At 45.4% G+C, this 26,797-nt stretch overlaps 2 protein-coding genes across 13 annotated transcripts in view; one reads left to right on the forward strand and one right to left on the reverse strand.

Moving 5' to 3' along the window:
• Positions 1-10,302, forward strand: part of ST7L (suppression of tumorigenicity 7 like) — a 95,470-nt gene extending 85,168 nt beyond the window's left edge. For all 12 annotated transcript variants that reach the window (XM_054465956.2, XM_054465964.2, XM_054465937.2 and 9 more), the window contains one exon: positions 9,074-10,302. In XM_054465956.2, coding sequence (XP_054321931.1) covers positions 9,074-9,172 — 99 coding nt within the window. In that variant the 3' untranslated portion in view covers positions 9,173-10,302. The remainder of the gene's footprint in view (positions 1-9,073) is intronic.
• Positions 10,303-13,902: 3,600 nt separating this feature from the next.
• On the reverse strand, positions 13,903-26,399 carry WNT2B (Wnt family member 2B). The gene is made up of 5 exons (XM_054466090.2): positions 25,745-26,399; positions 20,101-20,321; positions 18,780-19,057; positions 17,810-18,074; positions 13,903-14,912 (listed from the first exon to the last, which is right to left on the reverse strand). The coding sequence occupies exons 1-5, from the start codon at positions 25,924-25,926 to the stop codon at positions 14,683-14,685; spliced, it is 1,176 nt and encodes a 391-aa protein (XP_054322065.1). The 5' UTR covers positions 25,927-26,399; the 3' UTR covers positions 13,903-14,682.
• Between the last annotated feature and the right edge of the window lie 398 nt (positions 26,400-26,797).

Here is a 26,797-nt window from a genome sequence, read left to right on the forward strand (position 1 = left end):
ACCATGTTGGCCAGGCTAGTCTTGAACTCCTGAACTCAAGTGATCCACCCACCTGGGCCTCCCAAAATGCTGGGATTACAGGTGTGAGCCACTACGCCCGGCCAACAATATACTTTTTAACGCATGTGTATATCCCTTCCCCAGGGTTTAATTCAGTTTTAAAGTTGGTAGAAAGCATCCTTTTTTCCCATTAACATGTGCCTGTCAAGTATGAGGTTCACAGAAGCTCTCCCAGAATTTGTTTCACATATGTTTAATCGTCTTTTTCCCCGTCAAAGTGAAAATCTCATTGCTAAAATTTAGGACATCATGTCACTAACTGCTACTGATATATTTATTGCTTAATCATTAGCACTTGGGACACATGGAGTGCTTAGCAGTTTTTAGAAGAGCTGTGCTTAGATATTGATATAAATCATTCATTCGAAACCCATTCTCCTAGTGATATTATAATTCACAATAGGAAACACTGATCTTTGTTTTAGAAAACATCTCTATCTTGCAGACCCAGCATAGTCCTCTAAATTGGGAGAATCATGGGGTACAGAAGAAAATTATAATATTAAGGAATAGTTTTTAGCTTTTTTCTTGGTGGAGTTTGGCTCCCTTCCCCTACCAATCAAATGAACTAAATTAGTGAGACTACATAATATATTACAATTCTAAACCAAGAGTAACTCAGACTTCAGTTAGTGCTTCATTTTTTAAAAGAGATTATACTTATATCCTCATTTATTCTTACTGGAGCCATTGGAACATAGACTTACCGAAACCATGGGAACATTATAGATGTAAAGTTTGAGTCATCAAAGTTAAGTGATGTGCCTAAAATTACACAATTGATAAGATAGCTTATTACTTTTAGTCATGATACATACTTTTGATTTCAATAATATATCACTTCATAACTTACACTGAAATGAGTACAAAAGAATAAATTTCATACCAGAGATAGTAATGCTGAGGGAATAGAGAATGACAGAGTGGTGATATCCAGTGGCTTGCTAGAGAAATCTTCCTAAAAGAGTTAAATTTGGAGAAGAGTTTTAAATGAAGATGCTGATGTGGATTGTCAGAAAAATAAAAAGGGTGCTTAGGTTGGAGAAATGTTTACTGCAAAGACAAGTATCAGTGGGCAAATAAGCTGCCTGGGAGTACTCTTCACAGTTTAAGTCTGTTTGATGAACTCCAATGCTTTAAAATAAAGAATGAAAGCTGTGCATGGTGTCTGACACCTGTAATCCCAGCACTTTGGGAGGCTGAGGTGGGAGGATTGCTTGAGCCCAGGAGTTCGAGACCAGCCTGGGCAATCACAGTAGTAATTATAGTAGTAAGAGCTCATAAAAATGAAAAGTAAAAATAAAAACAAATTAGCCAGGCATGGTGGCGCACCCCTGTGGTTTCAGCTACTTAGAAGGCTGAGATAGGAGAATCATCTGAGCCCAGGAGTTGGAGGTTACGGTAAGCCATGATAGCAACACCACATTCCAGCCTGGGACACAGAGCAAGACCTTGTCTTAAATAAATAGGTACATACATACATATATACATAAATTAATTACTTAAAGAACACAGCTGGGCGTGGTGGTTCACGCCTGTAATCCCAGCACTTTGGGAGGCCAAGGCAGGCAGATCATGAGTCAAGAGATCAAGACCATCCTGGCCAACATGGTGAAACCACGTCTCTACTAAAAATACAAAAATTGGCTGGGTGGGGTGGCGCGCCTGTAGTCCCAGCTACTTGGGAGGCTGAGGCAGGAGAATCGCTTGAACCCAGGAGGCCGAGGTTGCCGTGAGCCAGGATCGCGCCACTGCCCTCCAACCTGGCAACAGAGCAAGACTCCATCTCAAAAAAAATAAAAATAAAATAACGCACATATGCTTTTCTTTCAAACTGATTCATTCCAATGTCATTCCTCTTGCTAGTTAGCTACTTAAGAAAGAATGCCACTTGGTCATTTACATTGCATACTCATGTTACTGCGTAAAGGACTTCAGCCTCTCTAAGTGCTTAAAATGTACAATAATACTAAAGAAACAGTAAGCCCTGGTTTGTAATGATTCAGAGGGAATTTGACTCTCAAGTTACTTTTTTAAAGTTTTAATATGAAGTATAAATGTATACCTTATGTTTCAATATCAGTCTTCTTTCAAAATCAAAGGGCAAGTTTGTGAAGGATTGTAGGGGAAAGATAAACTGAACATAATAAACTTTTGGTCTAAAATATCATAACCTATAAGTTTTTTCCCTAAAGTAGGAATTTTAGGTAGCAGAGGTACTTCTAGTAATTCTATCAATACGTAGGAAACTTGGGTGTGTTCCTTAATGCTCATGAGGCCTCAATAAAATAATGGGTTTTAATTGGGTGTTCTATCTGAATTTGAGGAAATCATAAAATTATCTTTGTTCTGTAATAACATTAAGATTGTCTTAGGTCCATCTTGACAGTAGCCAGCTTCAAGGAGAGAAATTATTTGGGATTCAATAATACTTAACAAAATTAAGAGTAGGCTATTCAGAGAATGCAGATCACATAATCACCATCTGACCTCACTCTGTAATTTCAAGCATTCTAGAAATAAAACATGTATGTACTGTTCAAAGTGTAGAAAAGGGATATGTTTCCTTTAAACATCCTTGCAGATGACCAATGTGACAGAGAGAGAAAGATGCAGCTTAGGGGACAGTTGGAGAAGGGAGCACATTCCCACACTCTTTGTTAGGAACATGCCAGCTCTTGTCTTCATTTATTCAATATGCTGCAGTCCCAGTTTCTTTCTGAAGCCAGAGTTCATGCTTTTACTCCCAGGTAGCAGCAGCTTTACAATTAAATTTTAATCCGACAGTGTTGTTAGACTCCTATCAAGAGTACAGCCACAGCTGTTCTTGGCAGGCAAATACATTGCTGGTTTTCCTTCAGTCACAGTGAGATAGAAAAATGTTCTCTGTCTAGGGTATGGACGAAGGCACTTTACTAATCTTATGCATAATTCATCCTTGGTTGCTGGGGCACTCAAAGTTGAAACTTTGCCCTCTGATAAAATTCAGCTGGATGTTTTTTATTTATTAGACTCTGATCCCTTTAGGGGTTTAGCCCTTACTGCGAGCCCAGGGATTCTAATTTGGCTAAGCCCTAGCTGTGAAGACTTTTCTTACTAATTTGCCCTTGGTGAATTTTAGCTCTTGTAATACCAACTTTAAAAAACAAGAAACAAAAACTGCAGTAGAACATGCAGTTCAGAGAGTCCTGGATAACCTGAAAAGAGTCTTCTTTGAATATTGGCTTATTGAATGGAAGGACTCCAATAGGGCCTGTCTTGATTTGTTTTCAAAGTTTAGATTTTTAAAGAGCCTCAGCAAATTAAAACATGGTTTTAATTGTTCTATAACATGCTAAAATATGGTAATGATTGTTCTATAACATATAACAGGTCTTTGCGTTTCAAATTCATTGGGTACCTATGAAGTATAAAATATAATCCCTGTTCATAAGTAACTCATAGTCTAGTGGTAGGGGGTTTGAGATGGGCATGAAGATGTATTAGTATAAGGTAGAAGCTATTGCTACAGTAGATTAGTTCATCCTTGAATATTCATTTATTTGACTGGAAGGGAATGGTGAGTTATTTTCACATGGCTCCCATAAGATATAGTGACCCAAAAGGTCAATCTAGACTAATAGATTATGCTTCCTTTCAGAAGAATTTATTTGGTTAGGTCAAGCAAGAACATATAGAAAGAGATATCTTTATTCTTTTCCAAAGATGTGATGCGGAGTACTTTCATCTTTATACCCAGCAGCTGGAATTCATCTTTTTGTAAGCAGTGGTATTTATTATAATGTTTATATGAATATAATTTATCAAAAAATGGAGAGCTCCACAATTCAAAATTTAAGAAATGTCTCACCTCAGATTCACAGAGTAATTGCCTTAAGACAAAAGCTCTACACTCATACATTTTATATTCCTCTTTTATATCCTCTCATTCCTAATAATGACAGATTAATAAGAACTAATAGCCATCCTGGTTTTCAATATGAAACAATGTGATTTCACATGAAGCAGAATAGAATAGTAAGAGTTAGGACCAAAATTACTTAGTTCTTTGGGCATGTGAGAGAATAGGAAAGAGCTACCCAGAATTTTCCAGAGCTCACTTGGTAATGTCAAGAGCTGCAGCTGGCAGTCACTGATTCTGAAAATAGGCACACATCATGTTAATTAAAAAACTAAATAAAAGGATATTGGGATAAGGCACTAAAATAAAGTTCCTTTTGCCCTTTCTTTATAGCTGGGTTTTGCTGATCAATTCTGCATTTTTGACAATTCTACCTCTTTACAGGGAGAACCACCAGTATTATTTTCTCTTTAAGTAACTGAAAAAATATTTCCTATCTTTATTGAGCTGTCTCATTAAAGTAACAGACTAGCTGGATCATTGGGGATATGACTTTGGGATATATGTTTTAAAATAGGCACAGAGGCTGGGTGCGGTGGCTCACGCCTGTAATCCCAACACTTTGGGAGGCCGAGGTGGGTGGATCATCTGAGGTCAGGAGTTTGAGACCAGCCTGGCCAACATGGTGAAACCTTGTCTCTACTAAAAATACAAAAATTAGCCTGGTGTGGTGGCAGGCGCCTGTAATCCCAGCTACTCAGGAGGCTGAGGCAGGAGAATTGCTTGAACCTGGGAGGCGAAGGTTGCAGTGAGCCAAGATCACGCCACTGCACTCCAGCCCTAGTGACAGAGCGAGAATGCATCTCAAAAAACAAACAAAAAGGCACAGAACCTCTCCTTGAGTTTATACAAATTAGGCACGTAGTCAGTAAATATGGTAAAATGATGAAAGTATATACAGTAGAAGAGCAGGCCCAAGGCTAAATTCTAAACTACTCATGCAAACATTATAATAATACTAGAGAGTTGTAGAATGTACTGATTTAACCTAGTGTTGCAGTAGAAGAAAGGAAGAGAAACTATTTGAACAACAACTTGGAGGCAGAAAACTGGGGATTCGGCTTTGGAATTTACTTTATTGGTAACTATTACTTCTCTAGCTTGTCACTCACTTCTCTGAGCTTGTCACACCTACTGGAATAAGCAGAAATTATTATTCTTTGCCTAGGTTAACAAAATACACATCTCCAGATAGTAAGTTAGTTGCATGATGGCATCTTCTAATTCAGAGGTCTGATTTGTAGCATATTGGTAAGGAGGCACATTGATATTTCTGGGTGGTAGGGAGCCCACTTTCATCCATTCATCTGCATTCCTGTTCAAACTAGCAACTGTGTCTGCTAACATTAGGTTCCCAGAAAAAAGATGTAAGTAAACCCCAGTTCCACTGAGCTCCTGTGAAGGTACCACCTCCATAGAACTTGGTTGAAGACAATGAGCATAGTTACCTTTTTTTTTTTTTTTTTAACTTTTATCTTTTGGATGGCATTTAGAGTAACCTTCTATTTTTTTGGCCTCAAGTTCCATATTGAATTTTTTAAAATTGCATTTTGAGCAATAACATTTCCCTGGTTGCTTAACTTATACAAGTTAAGACTTCTGTCTCTATGCCTATTTTATAATAGCTTCTCTGGGAGAACAGATGAAAAATAAGCCAGTTAGATATTGAAATCCTTTCCATTCAGAAATGTAAATAAAACAACCAGCATGAGCAATCAGCTTATGTCAGATTCCATGGGTTTGTATTACATAGGAAAATTACAGTGCAACCTGAAACATGCTTCTTAATGAATTCATAGTGCTGTCACAGTTGAATGTAAACCGTTGAGCTTTTCTTTTGTGAAGGGTTTCAGAAATCACCCTTTATAAACTACCTAGGGGAGGGAAGAGAACTAAGATGATACTAACAAATGCTATCACTGGTTTTGTGGCTGCCTCCCTTCCAGCACCAAATTTTGCCAGTTAAGTAAAGCAGAAACCTAGAATATGGCACACGTTTTGACTTATTCAGTACACACACACACACACACACACACACACACACACACTCAGTGCCACACTGGGTCAGACCCACAGTTCAATACTCTGTTTCTGAAAGTGGCACCAGGGAACTGCTTTGGAAGAACAAGATTGCACTTACGGTTTTTATCCTCAGAAGTTAGGGAAGTTTGGTTAAGAAGTATGACAAAAGCCCCATAAGTAGCGATTTTTACCTTTAGCAAATGCAGGAAAATAGACACCTAACTAGAGATCCTGAAGTCAGAATTTGTCTCCTTCTTTGGCTGCTACTTCAGCACCTGGTAGTAAATTAGAATAAAGTTCCTCATTTATTAGTGAGCTGGTTTTGCAGTCTCTAAAGCTCTTTTGCAGCTCTTCTATTCACTATGGCCTCAGATACGATAAATCTGCTAGCTGCAAAAATTCAATATACCAAGTAGAATAAATATATAGGACCAGTCAAGTTTTAAGTTTGGGAGTGAGGAAAAGAAGCATGTATTTTCTATTTTAAATTATTTTCTTTTCACATTCTAATTTCTTAAGGGTTTGGCTTGATTTATGCCAGGTTCTGAGCCTGTAAGCCTACATTAATGTATCACAGTACTGGATAGGATATTTGATATCTCTTACTTAGCCCAGAATCTCAAATGATAAGGAGCTGTAGTTAATGATATGTAGCATTTTGTTGAACTTGACAGTGTAGATCTCTGTTAGTCCCTGGGTCTGTAACAAATGGACTCATCCTTGTGCTTTTCCATAGGTGCCCTGATGTTTACTGACATAAATCAAGATACTATGTGGCTCTATAGGGGATGCTGAACCATTTGACAGTCTAGGTGCACACAGTCACCTCACATTATTTAAGCCCTGATCTCAGCATTCTAATTTCTCTGTATTCCCTGGTGTATATAATGTGTACTTGCTTGAAATTCCTTATATATTGCTTGTACATTCCTGCTTCTAAGTTTCAGCACATACCAGTTCCCTCTATTTAGAATGCCTTCTTCTGACTGCTCTCAATCAGTTCATAAAACACATAAAGCTATCTTTTAAAAATTCAACTCAAAAGTCACCTCCTGTGGAATGCCATCTCTGATTAATCTCATTAACCTAATTCCTTTATTCTCAGACTTCTGCTTCCTAGTCCATTAAACTGTTTCATTTTATTGTAATTGTTGCTTCTGTATATTGTCACCCAGTAAGCATAATTATTCTAGGAATGATCATCTTCCTCCAGCCTCTTGTGTCTACTTATTACACACAAATATTTTGAAGGCCTATTGATGACCTTTTCAGTTTCCCCAGAGTTCCAGTTCACCTTCCTTACTGTTTCCTTTTACTTCATAGTTACATTCCTAAAGAAGCAGCGCATGTGTTCAGGGTTGGCCTCCACCTCAGCATGTGTGTGGCAGCCTGCTGAATAGATCCCTACAATTGGGAAGGAGTTAACCCTCTGGCTTGACAATCTATGCATTCTACTTAGACACCTTCAAGAAATAGATGTGAGACCAGGAGTAGACCTGAAAATAGGAGTAGGTAAATTTCCATGGAAAGCCAAGTTAGCTTTTTCCTTCCTTTATACACAAGACCTATGAAGCTGCTGTCATCAGCAGCTCATTCAACACTCTCCTGCTCTGCCTCTTTTCCAGGAGTCAGGGTTAGTTTAAGAAAAAGCCTCTTGCAAGAAGCCATGACCTCGTACTTTTATCCCCTGCATCTGGTGTGTGGCCTCATGGGGCTGTGCTGCTATGCAGGAGGTGAGCAATGGAATTCTTTAGATGATGACTTCTGAGCTCACGTGCAGAGGCAGTTGGGGGTGGGAAGCAGGGAGAACAGTGAGAGCCGAGATCGATGGACCAAAAAGTAAAGTCTGCTTTGGGGAAGTCCTGACTATAGGTAGACTGTTTTCATGAGGTGTTCTTCTCCTAGCTCAAGTAGGGGCCCAGGTCCGGGAGCTGCAGCATCCCAGATCTATGATTGATGAACATTGTACTTTTCCCTTCTGTCTTAACAGTTGGGGTGCAGGAGTGGGATAGGTAGCGTATGCTGTCTCTAACAGAAAACATTCCAGGATTGAACAGAAGAGTTCCCCTTGCATACGTCATCTTTTGGAGCTGCTCTTACTCACTGTCTTGCGCCTAAACAGAGGTCCAGATTTTGGATGGGAAAACAAAGAGGGGTTGAGAGCAGCAAGTGTTTGATCAAGTGAAAATCTGCTGTCTGCCTCATCTCACAGGGGTTTCTCTGCAGGATTGAGACCCCTTGCCTTGGTGTACACAAATTGCTTGCATCAGCTTGAGATCCCAGTACTTTTACCAGGCCACGGGTAGGCATCTATCTGGCTTGGGATGGGAGTTTCTTAGGACACTTATTCCCTGATCTTGCTTTCCTAACCCAGGAGTTGACATCATTTTTAAAAGGAGTGAAATCTCAAAGAAAATTCTAATACATACCTTTTTTTTTTTTTTTTTTTTTTTTTTGTGACAGAGTCTCACTCTGTCTCCCAGGCTGGAGTGCAGTGGTGCATCTTGGCTCACTGCAAGCTCTGCCTTCCGGGTTCACGTCATTCTCCTGCCTCAGCCTCCCGAGTAGCTGGGACTACAGGCACCCGCCACCAGGACCAGCTAATTTTTTTGTATTTTTAGTAGGGACAGGGTTTCACCGTGTTAGCCAGGATGGTCTCGATCTCCTGACCTTGTGATCTGCCCACCTCAGCCTCCCAAAGTACTGGGATTACAGGCATGAGCCACCGCGCCCGGCCTCTAATACATACTTTCAAAGCCCAAAGCCTTAATAATTTTCTGTCATGACTGCTTCTACTGTGTCTGTACATTTAGCATAATTTCAAAAGGACTAGATAAAATTTTTAATGTTAATCTGAAGGGGAAAAAAGGAATAGAATTAGGAGCCAGAGTTGTTTAAATGTGGAATACATTGTATAGTGGTCACATGGTACTGGTGGTAATAGTGGCAGAAATGGCAAAAGAGCCATTGGTTGATAAGGTTCAGGAGGGCCTACGCTGTTCCTTTGTAAACTGTGCTCAGATATACTCTGCTGGCTGTCCTGGGACTCCTACAGGGTTTGACCATTTTGTATCAATTTCTGTTTTGAAGGTGCTGGGACTCTGGTGCCCCCAACCCTGGGCATCCTCAGGCTTTGAGGAGAATACACAGGATTTGAAGTCAGAAGACCTAGGTTTGAGTTCTGGCTGAGCCACACACTGTTCATGTGACCTTGGACAAATCACCAAATTTTTCTGAACAGCATCTGTAAAGTGACAGTAACCCCTACCTCACAGGGTTGTTGTGAGGATTACATATATGCTAAAGCATTTTGCATATGAAAAAGCTTCTTATGAATATTGTTATTCCTGGGGAAACCCCACCTTGGAAGCTGTCAAAAAGGACAACTGTAGATGAAATTGTCTTCCTTTTTTCTTCATTCAGCTTAGCCTTTCTGTTTGGCCAGGGCTGCTTACAGGGGCTGTTGGGGTTGAAGTAAAGTCACCGCATTTTGGCTTCTTTGGTCAAAGAGAAAGAACTCTAATGTCCAGCTGCTCCATCGATATACTCATAGAATGGAAGTGAGCAAAGGAAAATTTTAAGCCAGGATAGTTTACAGTTAGGGGGCCAACAGGAGAATGCTTGCCTTGCATTTGCAAATCCAGAATGACTAAAACATCTTAAGTAAATGAGGAATAGCCACAAAGATGCTCAGAGATAATGTAAGCCATGAGTGGGAAGTGGGAAAATGAGTTTGTCAACGCCCTCTCTTTTCTATCCCTTTACCTTTGAGGTCAGGGACAGGGCATATTACTGACACCCCACTGGCTATTGCCCTATACCTGCCAATCACCCAAAGAAAATAATAGCTTCTAAGAAAGCTCAATTCACTGTAGCAACTGTGATATATTTACCCTAATAAAGCTACCACTTGGTCTTTTCCAGTGCTTCTCTCTTATGGAGATCATCCCTGGAATCCAAAGCTCTCCAGTTTTCTAACCCAGTTAAGAGTTAAAAACAACCACAGGTCATGAGCAGTAGGCTTGGCAGTTATACCTCATGCAGTCATAGGAGACTGCCCCATCATTCTCAGCACATAGGGTGCACATCTCACTATCTCTGGCATGAGCCAGCCTTGCAAACTTGTACAGTCTCAGCCACTCTGCTTCGGTGGTAATTCTTCACCACTGATCTCTCTTCACCATGCCCTTTCTGCATCCTTCCCCCAACCACCCACCAGAGGAGTTCTGGTCCTCAAACCAAAGAGTTGCCTGCAGGTTGGTAATGTAACTTTGTAGATATTCCTTGATTAAAGCTAGCCTGTTGGTATCCTTTTTGAAGTACTGGATCAAAATCTAATTGCTTTTTTTTTTTTAATTGTTGGGGAGAGGAGGATGAGCAGAACTCCTATGTAGCCTGAGAGAAGTTCTGTATGTGTCCATATATGTACACCTCTGTGTGTGTGTGTGTGTGTGTGTGTGTAACCTCATGGTTGTGCTCAGGCTGACAGGGAGGGCAAAAAGTGAAAAGGAAGCATCTCTTTCTTGTTTTCCAACATTGCTTCAAAGATGCCCAACCCCCGTAGTAGCAGGCAGTTCCCAAGTGGAGGGTCGGGGCAGAGGCCTCCACTAAGGCCATCAATAACCAGGTGTGAGCTACAGGTCTCTGTGTAATGTGAAGCTCTCCCGTATTTCATTTCTGCACCCAGGGGGCGGCTCTGCAGGATTGCTTACGGAGAGCTCTGTGTCTGGCACCTCTCTCCACAAGGCCCAGGCGCCCAGGGTCCCACCGACCTGCCCAGGAATGCATCACATTGTTCTCTGGTGCTGTAATTTGGCTGCAGGAGCTAGGCTGAATGCCTCCCAGGGATGAGAAACATACTCTCCCTGGCGTCCTCCCTTTGCCCCAGCTAGCTTGAGCTTCTGCCCTATGACCACTGAGTGCATTTAAATAAAAACCTCAGAAAGACTGAGGAAAAAAAAAATCCTAATTATCTCTCTTCTATTAAGCCATGTAGAGACTCGTGTCCTGAGTGGGTCTGAGAATTTGGCAAAGACTTAGTGGTTGGTGTTCTTGATAAGGGAAGTGAGAGAAAGGAGAAGGAATTACTCCCTGCAACAGGAGGAATAGAAATGAAGCAGTGAGTGTTCAGAAATTAGATCTACAAGAAGTTTTGCAAACAGGCCCTCAGGGCCAGGCAATGTTTGTTTTTGTTTTTTTTTTTTTCATCTGAAGCCCCTGATTTTATTTTTCCAGCATCACTCTAAGGAAGAGTGTGGATTAGTGCCATTATTCAGGGCTGGTAATAATAAAAGTTAGCTTTTATCTGCAGGGCTAGGTTAAGGCTGGCATTCTTACTTTTACATTAAAAAAACTGGCTACAGGCTGTGCAGCTGAGGTACTTCAGTCATGTGCCTTCTCTAAAAGGATTCTTAGATCCTTAAAATATATAGTATGTTTTAAGTTTGTATCTAAATAGCACTTACTGTAATGTATTATACCTAAATGTTTATTAAAAGTTAGAAGAAATGAGTACTAACAGGAAGGAATGGAAGAGAGGAGAGGGGCTAAGACATTGCTGATCTGAGGGACAGACCTCTATCAAATAGAAGAGGGCTGGGAGAAGGGGTGATTAGAAGCAGAGTGAGGGAACTAAATGGAGCCCTGACTGCACCAAATAAAGTTCTCATTTTGCTGCTTGTTCCAAATAAATTAATGTCTGTTTGTGTAATGCAGACTAAATGCCAGTTGTCTAAAGCCAATCAGAATGCAGAAGCAAGCTAAGAACTAGGAGGAAAAATTAATTGCTTGGCCATCATTCCTTTTGAGACCACATAACCTCTGTAGTGGGGCTCAAATGGACATCATTTCTCTCACTTATCCACCTCTCTTTTCAAACTTCTCACTCTGGACAGCTTGCTCTTTTCTTAACCATTTATAGGAAATTGCAAAACTTGCATCTTTATGAGCTAGAATTTGGAGCCCAAGGAAAAGCACAGAGTAGCATGAGATGCCAGAAGAGGCCCATTTCCTTCCACAGGGATGAGAACCAAAAACCAAAGAATAGATAATAGGGTATAGGTAGATTTAAGTCAGGTTGACCTCCCATGGAAGGCATATGCCATTATTTATGTGGTAACCTGCATGTTCTTGTGAGAACAGGGGCTGGCTAGGACCTGAGGCTTTCCCCAGCAGCCTGGCATATGATATAAGGCAGCCTCCTTTGGTAAATTCATTCAGCCCTATTGTTGAGTTCAGACTGACCATGACCCCCTTGCCTCTCCACTACCCCAAAGCTTTCCTCAAGATGTCGGCTGTTCTCTTCCCCTCCCATTTCCCCCTCCTTAATCCCGCCATTGGCTCATCAGTTATCCAGTTGACTCCATTCTGAAGGAAGACATTCTCTTGGCCTGACTCACTCAGGCCCATTTCTCCACAGGCATCCCCTTACCGCAGACCACAAGGGCCCTGACTAGCTCATGTTTTGTGTTAATGGATGTGAAACCGGAGCAAATCCCCTCACCAAAAGAAAAACCACCCTAAACTCTCCCACACAGGTCTCAGCAGGTTACACAAATATTAGTCCTATCATCCAAATAAATCTGCCCCTGTGGCCCAGAGCTATGGCTCCCCCAACCTCCTGCTGCCTGTGCAGAGTGAAGCTGCTTCAAAAACATATGAGGACCCCAAGGGATATTGGAGAGGAACTTGGGAAAGACAGGGGCCTGTATCCAGAATTCTTTATGCAGGCTCCTTAATCTACAGACTTTTGTTAATACTTTATAGTCCTAAAGAAGGACTGTTCCTAGAGAAGTCATGATGGGCTAGACCAGCCAGGGGCTTTGGTGAAGAGGATCTGCGGGCTGGAGTTTGGTGCATAATTAAAACTCAGCGTCTGACAGCTGGGCACAGTGGCTTGCGCTTGTACGCCCAGCACTTTGGAAGGCTGCAGTGGGAGGATTGCTTGAGACCAAGAATTCAAGACCAGCCTGGGCAACACAGTGAGCTCCATCTCTGAAAACTGTGTTTAAAAATTAGCTGGGCATGATGGCATGGCCCTGTAGTCCCAGCTAATGGGGAGGCTGAGGTGGGAGGATTGCTTGAGCCTGGGAATTTGAGGCTGCAGTGAGCCATGATCATGCCAGCGCACTCCAGCCTGGGCAACAAAGTGAGACCCTATCTCTAAAAGAAAAAAAAAGAAGTAAAAAGAAAAAAAAGAACAGGTACGTATCCTCATTTTACAGATGAGAAAATAGAAGCTCAGGAAATTTAGCTACCTTGCTCAAAATATCAAAAGCAAATGGCACAGCTGTGATTTTTAACCCAGGTCTGTCATAACTGCAAATTTCTATACCACTCTGCTGCTTTAAGATACCAACAGGCAAAAGATAACCACTGCTCAAATCACATAAAAATAGGACATCAAGGTTTGGGGGACTTCATGTCCTACCTCCAGCTTACTAAGCCTGCTATCTCTGGAGATTCCACTACTGCAAACCTAGTTAGGCAATGGGTAATAACATAAAAGAAACCCTCCTCTATTTAAGCCAAATGTGGAGTGAACAATAATAATCACTAGGACTTGGAGAGTCACTAAATAAAGATTTGTTGAGTAAATGGAGGAAGGCTGCCTTCTAAGCTGTGTATCACTTTGGCCCCAACCCGCAGCACTCCTTCCCACTGTAGCCACTGACTCCTGCTCCCAGCTTCAAACGCTAGGATCCTCTCATAAAGAATTACCAAAGCCAGAGATCCCTACCTGCCTAATATATACTGATGCCTCATGTGGGCCCTTGAGATCAGACCTGCTTACCTGCTCTCCCACCATCCATGAGTTGCCTATTTTTCTTTTACTTCGTGTTTCCCCAAACCTGGCTAACCTCCCGAATAATGCATGGGAAGAGAAAAAAAAAAAAAAACAACACAAGGCCTGGCCAGACTTACTATATTACTCTATCCTAGGAGTGTTCTAGGGTGTTCTAATGATCTGTTAAGCATGGGAACCACTGCATTCCACCTCAGTTTGAATAGGCAGCAAGTAAGCAAAAGAGGCAGTGCCGTCCAATACAGGTTGAGAATGGTAGAGAAAAAGAGAGAATGAATGTGTGTTTGTATAGTTATGATTCTTTTTCTTCTACAAAACACAGCAGTTTATAAACATACGAGCATGTGAATGGAACCTTGTCCACTATGGCTAACATCTCGGGCTCTCAATAATAGAATGTGGTAGCCTAAGATTTTCTTTTGGGGTACCAGGTAGTTCTGCTCAAACTGACTTCAGAGAAGGGACATGCCATTCATCTTTGTCCCACCTAACTTTGGCCAGGTAGAAACAAAAAGAAGCTCTCTACAGGTACCCTTCCTCTTGCACACCAAGGAAGTATCAGGAAGCTGGTGCAAAGGAAAGAAAAAAGGAGCCTCAACTACGTACTTTAGTGCAACTCATTTCACTCTAAAGACCCCCTATCTCTTCTACTCTCCCTTCAAATCTCCAGAGCGGGAAATCAGGGAGCTTGCTCAGTTTCTTATATCCCCTGACAACTCCTTCCCAGGGCTAAGGAACCAGCCAGGACACCATGGTCCCTATGGATTACTCTCTACATCCTTAAATAGAAGCGGTAGCAGCCCAGGGTGGAGGGTGGAGGAGGTGTGCATGCAAGGATCTTGTGCTTTTGAGTTGAGAGGCTTGAATTGGAGGGATGAGTGAGGTATCTGTGTGTTCAGGTCTGGTCCAGCCACTCTGCCTTCTTGGGAGCCTTGCAAGTATGGACATCCACAGTATTTCTGCATTCCTTGCACCGTACAGCACAGCACCAGTGGAATTTGCACTCACACTGGGTAACACGGGTGACTCGAGTTGTGTCGTACCCTCGGCCACAGCACATGATTTCACAACCGTCTGTTCCTTTTGATGTCTTGCTGCAGACACGGCCTGCAGTGCCTAGGGAACCTGGGTTGGGGAAGAGAGGGAGTGAGAACAAAGTTAACTCTTCAGCTGCCCTGGATACCCTTAACTACATTCTCAGAAGGAGGATAAAAAGAATCGCTTTTTTGGGCTGGGCACAGTGGCTCACTCATGCCTATAATCCCAGCATTTTGGAAGGCCAAGGCAGGAGGAATGCTTGAGTCCAGGAATTCAAGACCAGGCTGGGAAACATAGCAAGCCCTGTCTCTACAAAAACTTAAAAAATTAGCCAGGTGCCATGGGCATGAGCCTGTAGTCCTAGCTACTCAGGAGGCTGAGGTGAAAGTAACACTTGAGGCTGGGAGGTCAAAGCTGCAGTGAGCCAAGATTGCACCACTGCACTCTAGCCTGGGTGACAGTGAAACTCTGTCTCCAAAAAAAAAAAAGAAGCATGGGCTCTGACATCATATTATCTGGATTCAAATCCCAGTTCTACCACTCTTAGTTGTGTGATTTAGTCAAAATGAAACATTAACTTAGTTTCTCATATGAAAATAAGCACAATAATAGATTGTTAGATATAATCTCTGTTCATCTGAAGAGGTGAACTGATTACCATGACTGGCTGGAGGCATATTCCTAAGGAATTCCTAAGTAATATCCCTTGCATTATTATTATTGCTATTATCCCTAAGCATTATCCCTTCCCCTTACAGTGGAAACTCTAGGATAGGGATCATGTTTTCCCCATGCATAGGGAATGCTTAGAACCTCATTCTGACTGATTTTAGCAAAAAAGATCCTGCCAACAGATCATAAAATCAATAGACTTTTGGATGAGTTGGGCCCAGGACAGCATCTACTCCAACCTTTTCCATGGTTAGTAAGGATCCAGAGATGGGAAACTAACTAGCCTAGGTTCAAAACAGAGAATAAAGATTAACTGATTTCTACAGAATTAGTCTCCACATGTCACTGGGATAGAGGAGGAAAATGCTAGAACTTCTATGTTTTTTTATCTCATCAATTTAAAATATGTTTTATAATATACATATTCATATAGTGGAACACAGGTGTAAATAAATGTACATATAATGGAGATATGTGCTCAAATTGTTTTAACGATAGGAGTAAAGGATCCAGAATGTTAGGAGACCACTGGTCTGGAATGTGGACTGACTAGGTCTACCGTATATGTTAGTCTCCTAACTCCAAGGGCTGGGTCTTAAGTTCTCTTGGGCACCAAAAACCCCTTCTACACTGTGGAGCTGTACTGTCCAGGGTAGCAGCCACTAGTCACATATAGTCTTTTACATCTAAATTAATGAAAATTAAACTAAAAAATTTAGCTCCTCAGTCACACTAGTTATATTCCAAGTACTCGGTAATCACATGTGGCTAGTTGCTACTGTATTGGACAACACAGATAGGAAAACATTTCTATCATCACAGAAAGTTCAATTGGACTCTACTGCTTTGGAGGGAATTCCTGGCTCCATATTCTTTCTGGGATGACTTATATTCTTTGAATTCCAGGCCCCACTTTGGGTTTTAGGAGGCCTAATTTTATGCCTCTGAGAAAAACCAACACACATTTGACTTATCCTCCCTCCTAACTCCAAAGTTCCTTCCCTAAAGGTGTATTTTCAGTATGGTAGTATAGATTTACACCTCAGATGTTATGGAATTATTTCTAGGTATCCAGACAGTGACCCTCTGAATGAGACTCTCATTCTTTCCTCAGTGGGAGGAAAGTATACTTAGTGGCAGGAAATCACTAGGAAAATCAGAAGGGCTCCAACTTTTTTTCTTCTAGCACCCTACAAAGTATACAGACTACTTTCTTCATTAATTGGGTAGAGCCCCACCCTTTTTCTGTGCCCAGTTTTACTCCAAGACACTTGACTCTTCCAGGAATGACAGAGATGGGTGAAAACAAACAGTACCGAAGATAGCTGAGGTTTTTTGGCTCCACTTCACCCAAGTCCTGACGCTGAGCCTGTAGAAAAGAGCCTGGGAGCCCCACGGCAGTAACCAGAGGAGAAGAGTTCTGCTGCATGTTCCTAGTTTAACCTATCTGAACCAGAAATGTGAGCCAGGATGGTAACTTTCATTCCCTTGATATGATTTCATATCAACTTCCAGCACCTCCAAGAATCCCACCACAAATACCTCGAACAGACTGAAAAACAACCATTTGCTGCTTTACCTGCCTTTGGTATGGATCTCTTCTTCGTTTCTTTTTCAGCTGTTTCAGAATCTTCAATGGCAGCACACTGGATAAAGCCTTTCAAGGACATCTTTCTAGCTTTAATCTCCCTTAGAGAGAACCTTTACCCAGCAGATTGGTCTGTTCTCTGTCCCTGGGACAGGTCATGTGTTTCCCACCTACTACTCTCTGATAAGAAATTGCCCACTCTCTCTCAAGCTATCCAGATAACTCCCTACGCTTCAAGGAGCAGCTTAAATTCTGCAGTTTCTTTTTTTTTCCTACATTTTCAAATAAACTTTTATTGATTTCTCCATCTCTCTTTGCATTTGTCTACCCATTATGTCTCATTTCTTTAAGTAGATTACAAAGAGCCAAAGGCTTAGGGCTGCATCTTATGTTTCTGTGCAGCCCACACATTGCTTAAAACTGAAAACAGGTAACTAAGTTAAACATACCCTGAATAATGCCTACTGTATCCCAGATGCTGGGATACAAAGGAGTGATGCATGACCTCAGGCCTCAAGGAGCTGAGTGACCTCCTCTCTACTTGGGCAGCACTGGGCCTGGTGGACTGCAACAATCTCATGACCAGGTGTTCATGTGGAGAGGAAACTGCCTCCTCCCACAGCACCCCCTTCCCTAACTCCTGAGACTGAACAGACCATGATTAACCAGGGGTGCCTGCACTAAGAACTGGGACTCCATGTCCCTGCCTGCCTTCCTTACTCACCTGCAGCCTTGTCCAAGACACAGTAATCTGGAGAGTTGTCAAAGTAGACAAGATCAGTCCGGGTGGCACGGCGATAGCCTTGGCGGGCTGCGGTGAAGTTGGCACCATCCTGGGTGGCCATCACCTGCACAGCCCCATCATAGCGCCGCCGCAGGTAATCACCTGTGCGGCGGAAATCTGAGAGTGCACGCCAGCAGGTGCGCAGAGTACAGGAACCACTCACGCCATGGCACTTACACTCCAGCTTCAGAAACCGCCGCACAGCCTGGGGGAGGGGGAAGGCAGTTAAGGGAGAGGTAGCTGGTCAGGACACATTTTAGTCATCCCTAGGGCCAAAAGGATGAGTGCTCTGAGATAGGCTGGACCTGGCCCTGGCTGGCCGATTGAGCTCTTGGTTGTTCTCTCCCACATCAGATCCCACGCATTCTTCCTGATCAAGTTCAAGAAACTCTTTTTCCAGGAAATCTTCCTGGACCAACAGTGCTTTCCTTTTCATGACAGCCCACTGAACTTTAGAGCCACAGGATTCTGTTCACGTGACAGTGTGCTTGCACATCCTCTACTTTTCACGTTTTAGAGTGCCAGGTACCATGCCTTCTACTTTAGTAGTGTGCCATTTTCCAGCATAGTACTAGGCACGTAGAAGATGTTCAAATATCAGGGAACTGACTAGAACAACCTCTTATCCTTTCAGTCTTTATGAAGGCAGTTCTCTTCCTTCTTAAAAAGTTACTTCTTTTCTCCACCTTTTCCTACTTTCCACCTATGTGAAGACTCTTCACGCACCTGGTTGACCCCAGGCATTCCTAAGCTCCCTTGCATTTAGTGCTGCTGTCCCAGGATGTTGGGGCTTTTGGAAGTGACCCAGAAGCCTTCAGCTCTTCCACCTTCACATTTATTTAGTCCATGGTCACACATACTGGTCACCCCCAGCAAATACGAGTGTACTTACACAGACATGAGTACTGACCGTGCGACCACAGCGGTTATTATGTAAGTTCATGAGGGCCCGGGCATCCTTAAGCCTCTTCTCCTTGGCATCCACGAAGGCCTTGGCAAAACGGACACCATAGTGGATGTTGTCACTGCAGCCACCCCAGTCAAAGTCCCCACGCTGGTCATGGTGTCGGCCACGGGTGTAGGGGTCACAGCTGCACACACTCAGTTCACCCTGGCTACAGGCACGAGTAATAGCGTGGACTACCCCTGCTGATGAGATGGCATATACAAAAGCTGCCTCTCGGCTACCTAGAGAGAATTGTAGAGGTGTGCTTCAGGAAAGAGGCCCATGTCTGTCCCCTTCTTCAGCCCATACAACCTCTGACTCTGAAACCTCTTCCCTAATTTTCTTTCCCAGATTCACCCCTACACCCCCTTTATTCAAGGTGCCTTTCATTTCCAAGAGCATTCCCCAGAGTATCTGACCTCTTCCCCTCAGCCCTCACTACTCTCTATCCACTTCTTTGTATATCTGACCTTTTGAGCTGACCTATACTCTTGTTTCCTGCCAAATTCCCTGTGTCCATCCATTGAAAAGTCTCCTGGTGAATCATCCCCTCCCACTGAGTGCCAGCACTGGCTCAGCTAAGCCTGCCTTAGTCCACATTCCAGGCCTTTTCAGGCCCACTCTGCTGGACAGTTCCCCCACAATGGAGACCCCAGCCCAGGGGTCAGCCTGTTTAGAGATCCATGCTACCTTCACTTGCCTGCTTGCTCTCCCTCCCTGCTCTTGGAGACCAATGAATTATCGCCCCTGCATGCCTGACACCTCCAGATTCCCATCTTGTTCCCTTTCTCCTAGTTTACCGTCTAGCTCTATTTAGCTTTTTTGCTGAGCCGAGGCCAAGCCACTGACTCTCCAAATATTTACATATCACCTTTCTGTTTATCTTTTGTTCCCATTACTGTAGTGTTGGGAGTGTTGGGGTGAAGATAGTGATGGTGGTGTTAAGAACAGAGGGCCTATCATAGACCTCAGCCTTACAGTACATGGTAGCCTCCCAAGCTGGGGATTGGGGAGGACAAGGAAAATGAGGGAGAAAGATGGAGGTTCTAGGGAATGCTTTACCTTGGTCTTGTCCCAGAGCACTAGGATTTAGAGGAGCCCCTGTCTACAAATCTAAGGTGCTAAGAGTCTGTTCCCAATTATATCCTGGGCTCTGCCCACAGTTCTTCCTCTGATTATGAAACGGTGTGTGGGAGAGGAGAGGGGAGATCTTGCCTACTCTTCCCACTCACCACCCCCAGCACAGAAAGGGAAGGAGCTGACACAGGATGGAAGAGGCTCTTACTTCTGAGCATGACACGGCCAAAGACGGTGTGGTCCCGGTCCAGGGTGGTACAGTTCCAGCGGTGGTGGCGGAATTGGTGCTGACACTCTCGGATCCATTCTCGGGCACCCTCGCCCACTGAACGCATGATATCTGGGTAACGCTGGCACAGCTGCCGCTGCCGGCTCACCAAACCAGGGATATTGTCACAGATCACTCGTGCCCCCAGTGCCCCAATGTACCTGCAAGGCAGAGATGGCCCTGTCAGAACATCCCAGCCCTTTTTCTGCATTGGGAGGGAATAAGGAAGGGGTACTTTTAGCATCCAGATCTTGAAGAGATTCTGTCCCCTCTCCCTAACCCACATTCCATAAAGCTGATGAGTAGAACCATTTCCCACAGTTCTGAAGAAGTATTAATAGTTATACAGTTGCAGAGAGAGTAATTGAGTGGCCTCCCGCCATCACCAGTTCCCCAGCCGAAGGCCAAAGTGACATACACTCCCAGAACACAGGCTAGGCATGTGTCACATACACAGAAGCTGTGGGCATGTCACACAAACTCATTGTCTGTTTATTTAATAAACATTAAGAGCTTCATGGAAACATAAACTAACAAAATAAGGGTCTGAGACAACACTCTTATGCTCCCATTAAGAGGGATGTCCTGCATGGCTGGTCCACGAAGATATGGTTTGACAGCAGGGGGATGGTGACAGGGAGGGGCTCGTGGGAAGAGACATAGTGAGCAATCTGAGTAACGTTTACAGCTCTAGTCAGACCCGTGTAGCTAAAAAAAATCCTCATTCCCAATCATGAGGTCTGGGGAGGAAGATCCCACCCTCTACTCTCCTCCTCAAACCCTTTATTTCCAGACCCCAGGGCCTTTCTTAACTAATGAACCTTTTAAAACCATCTTCCCCAACCTGGATGGACCTGCACGGGCTGTCTGCAGTGGGAAGCCAAAGGCCAAGATAAGTAAGAGGATGACTCCCCCCACACTGCAGTCTCCAGTCTGTCCAATATGAACAATTAAAAGAAGGTCAATTGAGATGGGCTACTAAAGAATAGGTGAGTTGCCAGAGTCATTATTGTTTCTCAAGGCAATATTTTCTCTTCACTCAGATTTAACCCTGGATCCCACCACAAGCCTCAGGAAGAATATTTCAGAGAGAAAACAGGAGTATATCACCCTTTTTCCCCAAGAGGCCACCAAACGAGATCTGACCCATTCACCCACTTCCTCCAGCTCGACAGCCCAGCCCCACTTGTCATTCTCTTTCTCTCTCTTTAACCCCATAGCACCTTCCTTGATTTGCTGGGAACTTTCTATTCTCCTGTCCAGAATGCATCAAAGGGCTGCCCTCCCTCCCCTGTTTTGAACAGGTGGGGCCATGGAGAGCAATTGCTACTGCAGACAGAAAAGACTTGGTTTGAGCTATGAATGAGCCTGTGGTTTGGGAATGGCCCCAAAATGGGCCTAGAAGTGGGTGAGGAGAAGGGAGGGCAGCTGGTGTGGGGAGGGGAAAAGCTAGACTGCCCTGGGCTCTGTGTCACCCCCTACCAACCCCCTGCATTCCCACAGCCGGCCCTCACCCACAGACTGGATCACCACTGGTGACACCAACTCAAACAAACACAAGGAGGGCTGATGCTTCCCTCTTCGGGAACTCAGCAGGGCTGATGGGGCCCATCTGTCCCGGGGAAGGGGTGAGAGGGCTGGCCCTCCCCTAACAAATCCCATGGAATCAGCGTCCCCAGCACTGTCCATCAGGGCAACAGCTTCCAGGAACAAACAAAATAAACACCCCAGACAGGGCCAGGCCGGAAAGGCTGCCTGACGCACAGCCCAGAGTTACACCCACTGCTGTGGTGCTTTGTTTGGAGAATCAAGACCGTTGGATTTGGAGCTTGTCCCTGTCTCACCACCGTTCAGCTTCCCTAGTTCAGCCCAAGTACTGCTCTAGGCAATGGGTGTTTGTTTTTTGTTTTTTGTTTTTTGTTTTTTTTTTTTTTACTGGGGCTTGGGTGAGGAGGGTTGGATGGGAATGACAGACCAATAACCCAGCCCTCGTGAGACAGTCTGGAGTGGGGCAGGCCAAACTCAGGCAAAAAGTCCTTCTTGTGGTCTGACTTCAATCCATTCTGCTGCAGCCCACATAGGTCCTTTTTATTACATCCTCACTGAGTGTGGGAACATCTGTTCAGTATCTAAGATGGGAAGATAATTAAATGTCTCTATTACCACCCTTACTCCACTAAGTAATGGCTTCAAGACTCCACAGAGCATGGCGCTTGCTTGCTCTCCAGTAGTCAGCCCCTTGTAGTTAGTGTAGGGAGCCTCCAATAAAGCTGAGCCTGAGGCTAACCACATCTTCCTCTCAGTTCAACACATGCCTGCAAAATGTCTACCACGTGCCAAGCACTGAGCTCAGATGTTAGGGACACAAAGATATTTAAGGCATCTCCCACCTCATGGTCTGGTAGTGTTAGATGCCCCGACTCTAGCTTTGTTTTTTCCTTCTGGAAGTTCTTCACTTCCTTCGCAGCTTCCTGCCCCAGAATGCTTCTCTTCACCTGCTTTTGGCCAATTCACATCCCTTCATTTGACATAGTGAGGCATACACTACTCTAGCCCCTTGCTACTCAAAGTGTGGTCCCCAGAACAGCAGTGTCTGTATCATCTGGGGATTCGTTAGAAATGCAGACACTCAGGCCCCACCCAAGGCCTACCTTAACAGAATCTGCATTTCATCAAGATCCTCACATGGTTTGGATGCACTGCTCCACAAAGGCAGGGATTTTTGTCGGTTTTGTTCACTTCAATATCCCCAGTACTGAGAACAGTGCCTGGCACATAGTAGGTATGCGATCACTATTTGTTGAATAAACACCTAACTGTTCTGATTTAGCCCCAACTCCCTTCTCCCTCTAGCCAGCCATTAACTCCCATTTCCATTACAGCTTTACTTGTCAACAGTTGCCAGCCTATCTGCAGATGTTTTATGTTTGTATGTTAAAGACACAAACGGGCCAGGGATCCGCTTTTTTTTTCTTTCCTCCTTTCGTGTACAGCCCCTAGTGTACATGGTTCAGCCCAGCACATATAGAACTTTGAACACAGAGATAACACTATTCACCTCCATGAATCTGCTCTTAATGCCACAGCATCCCTCACTTTCATTTGTGAAATAAGGATGATAATAGAACCCATCTCACTGGATTATTTCAGATTGACAAAGATCATGCTCATAAGGTGTTTGGCCATAGTGCCTGAAGCTCAGTAAGGGCTTATTAAAAGCAACTGCTGTTGGTAACAGTAATGCTAACAATATGATACCACTTTGTGTTTCTCTCCCTTTGTGAGCCTACGAATACAATCCTGTTCTTGTGATTCCCTACATCCAACCCCCTACAGAATGCAAAATGAAACAGGAAAGCACATGCCGGAAGCCCCCTATTTCTTGGTCTGTTTAGGATAGATAGAGGGAGGGCAGTGGTTAGAGAGTAAGGGGAAGAATCTCAAGCTATGAGAAAAATCCAACTATTAACTGGTGAAAATGATGGCCTTCTGCTCCAGAGTGGAACATGGACACACCAGAGTCAACAGGCATTTCTCTTCCACGGGTTGTACAGAACACCAATCTTGCTGGTTTTTTCCTAAGAGAAAGGCTTGGGGGCTTAGCCTGCCTTTAGAAGGTAGCTTTTCACCTTATCCCACAAGTGGTGATCACTGAGGCACTGTAGCTATGACAGGTGTGGAGCAAGGAGGCTGAAACAACCTCTGTACCCACTTCCCAACCTGGCCCTGTTGCAGCCTTCCTTCTTTTCACAGGGGCTGCTAAGTCACTCTGTGTGTCACCTCCCTCCCTCCCTAGCTCCTTCACCCAGGAATTTTTCCAGAATCTTTAATATGAACCACATCAGGGGAGGGTAGTAGAGGAAGAAAGGAAAAGGGAGAGGGAGTAGTCAAGGGTACAAAATGGGGACTAGGAAGACCCCCATTTGGGTCTTTAGGAACCACTGCCAGTATGCTGAAATTACCAGAGTGACACTTCTTCACCCAAACACCAATTGGTCCCCAAGACTATATCCCAAACTGGTAAGAAGCAATCAAGAGTCCCAAAAAGCAAACTGCTATCTGAGCCAGATAAAGATGGGCAGCGGTTACTTCATGTTGTCTCAACAAAGACCCTGAAGATGCCAAGTCCCCAGCCAGACCAAGCTCATGAAGGCACAAGGTAGCTTTGATCTCACTCAGAACTTTGAAAGGTTTTTCTCGTCATCCCCCTTCTCTCCTTTCCCTTTCTAAAAGAATGTTTCAAGCCAGATGTAAGATATAGGCCTCTCTGTTCCCCCATTCAGAACCCCCCCTCCTCGCCTTCCCCAACACTGCAGAGATTTAAAAAAAAAAATCCAAAAGAGATTTTTCTGAAACAGGAAAACAGGGGGTGGGGGTTGGGATAAGGAGAGACGCATCTTGAAATGATAGGAATCTGCAGCCCAAGCTGGCGGGCCCCTCGGCCAGCTACCCCTCACCCTTCAGCCAAGATTCCAAGTCAAGAGGAGAAAAGCCACAGGGTGCAAGGGGAGAAGAGACCACATTTGGGGGAGGGGGGCTTGCACGGGAAGAAGAACGGAGTAAGGAAAGGACGGGGGCACTGCCTGGTGGAGAGGGGCAATAGCCTAGTCCAAGAGGCCAGTCTGATTGCGGGGTGAAGAGGAAAGACTGAGTCTTTTCTAGGTTCAACTCTCCCTGCCTTGCCCTCTCCCCAGGGTGGGGAAGAAGGGAAAGCAGCTCCTTCTCCTACGGGAACGTGATGAGTGCCATCCAAGGAGTAGGGGGCAGGGAGGATTCTAAAAAGAACAGACACTAGACATCCAGTGGATCTGTATTGCCTTTTTGCCTCATCTGCCCTCTTGTGAAGTGTCTGGAGTTGGGCCTGCAAGAAATCTGGGGAGGGGGTCTCTTAGTACCTTGGGACTCCGCAGCCCTCTGGCTCTTGGAGGGGAGAAATGGGAGATGGGAAAGAATAGGAAGAAGGTAGGGAGACAAAGTTTCCAAGTGACATCTTCAAAACGGTGGCTGAAGACAAACGCCTAGATAATGCAAACCCATGCTTTTTGTTTGTTTTAATTGTGGGAGTTAATGGGGTAAATTTTGCCTCGATTCCATTTCTAAGCCTCGGCTGGGTGCTGCTGCCTCACCAAAGCCTTCCTGTGGTACGGGTGGGCTAGGCTAGCGAGCTGCCCCTTTCTCCACCTCTCAGAGGGCGACCTTAGGCGATTGGGGCCCTGGCGAAGCTATTGCGGGCCCTGGAAGGTTATTGGTTCCTTGAACTCACTCTGAGGGAAACTCGGAAGGTAGCTTCTGCCCTAAGGAGCTTGCGCTGAAATAGAGGGGGTACAGCACATGGAGGCCTAAGGAGCCGCGACCACCGGGCGTCCTTGCTCCGAATGCCCAGCGCCTTTCTCACCAGTCGTGTAAGACGCGGCGCCTCACCCTCCCGCCACCCCGCGACTTCAGATTTCAGTTACAGTCCTGCCCGAATCGCCTCCAACTCCGTCGAAGCAACAGCCTGGTCCCGTGAGCAGCCAGTTCCTCCAGGCGCCTCCGGCCTCTCCTACCAAGCGCCTCACCCGCCCAGCCTGAGAGCCACACTTACCACCAGGACGTGTCTACGCGGGCCGGCAGCGTCAGCAGCAGCAGGAGCAGAAGGCAGGCAAGACCTAGGCGGGCCGAAGCCCGGGAGCCGTCGGGGGCCGCGGGCGACGGCACTGGGACCGGGGCGCTGGCGCGCCGAAGCGGGAGCTGCGCAGCTTCCTCCGCACCACCCGGTCTCAGCATAGCTCCCCGAAGACTCCCGCCGCGCAGCCCGGAGGGGCGTGGACGGGGCACCTTCTGGGGGTACTCAGGCTGCTCCTACCTCACCCCCCTGGGGGGCCATGGTGTTCGCCGGCGGCTGGGGACCTAGGGTCACCTGGGGTCCAGAGCCCGGGAGCAGGATCCCGGAGAGGGGCGCAAGTTGCGATGTCCGGAAGCCGACGACGGCGCGCCGAACCCGGGGTCTGGGGCGCGCTGCCTGAGCACCCGGTGCGGTGTCAGGGGATCTGCGGCGCTGAAGGGAGCTGCGGGCCTAGTGTGCGGACAGCCCCTTCGGCCGCGGGCTCTCATTGGACGGGACGGGGCGGGGCCGAGGCCGGGGACACGCGCGGCCCTTAGGGCGGCTCCGCCCGCGCCAAGCCCTGGGCGCTCCGCGACGCCCTAGGTGTAGCGGCCGCCTCCGCCCCTCGGGGCTCCCGCGCGCCACCGCACCGCACCCCCACCTGCTCCCGCACGCTGTGACGGGATGCCGCGGCTCCCTTCAGCGCCCCGAGCGCCCAGTCCCTGCCGACACCGCGCCACCGGGTCCTAGCGCCCTTCACTCTGCAGCCCCACTTCTGTGGGTGACGGCCAGGCTGGCGGAGCGGGAAGGGGATGCGGGCACTTCCCTCCTGTCCCCAACCTACAGTGACACCGGCGCTGAGCACCGAGGATGCACTCATTTCCTCCATCCTTGCGCTTCTGTGAAATGGGTAGAGTCCCTGCCACCGGGAGTTGGAGGTCTTAACTACCTTTTCAACACTGCCTACAGGAGCGCCGTGGGCAGTCGGCTTCGGGCAGGGGATGCTTTCAGCTAGAGCTCATCTCCCCTGCTTCTTCTGACCCACTGCACCCC

Source organism: Pongo pygmaeus, chromosome 1, assembly GCF_028885625.2.
Source record: "Pongo pygmaeus isolate AG05252 chromosome 1, NHGRI_mPonPyg2-v2.0_pri, whole genome shotgun sequence".
In the NCBI taxonomy this organism is placed as follows: domain Eukaryota; kingdom Metazoa; phylum Chordata; class Mammalia; order Primates; family Hominidae; genus Pongo; species Pongo pygmaeus.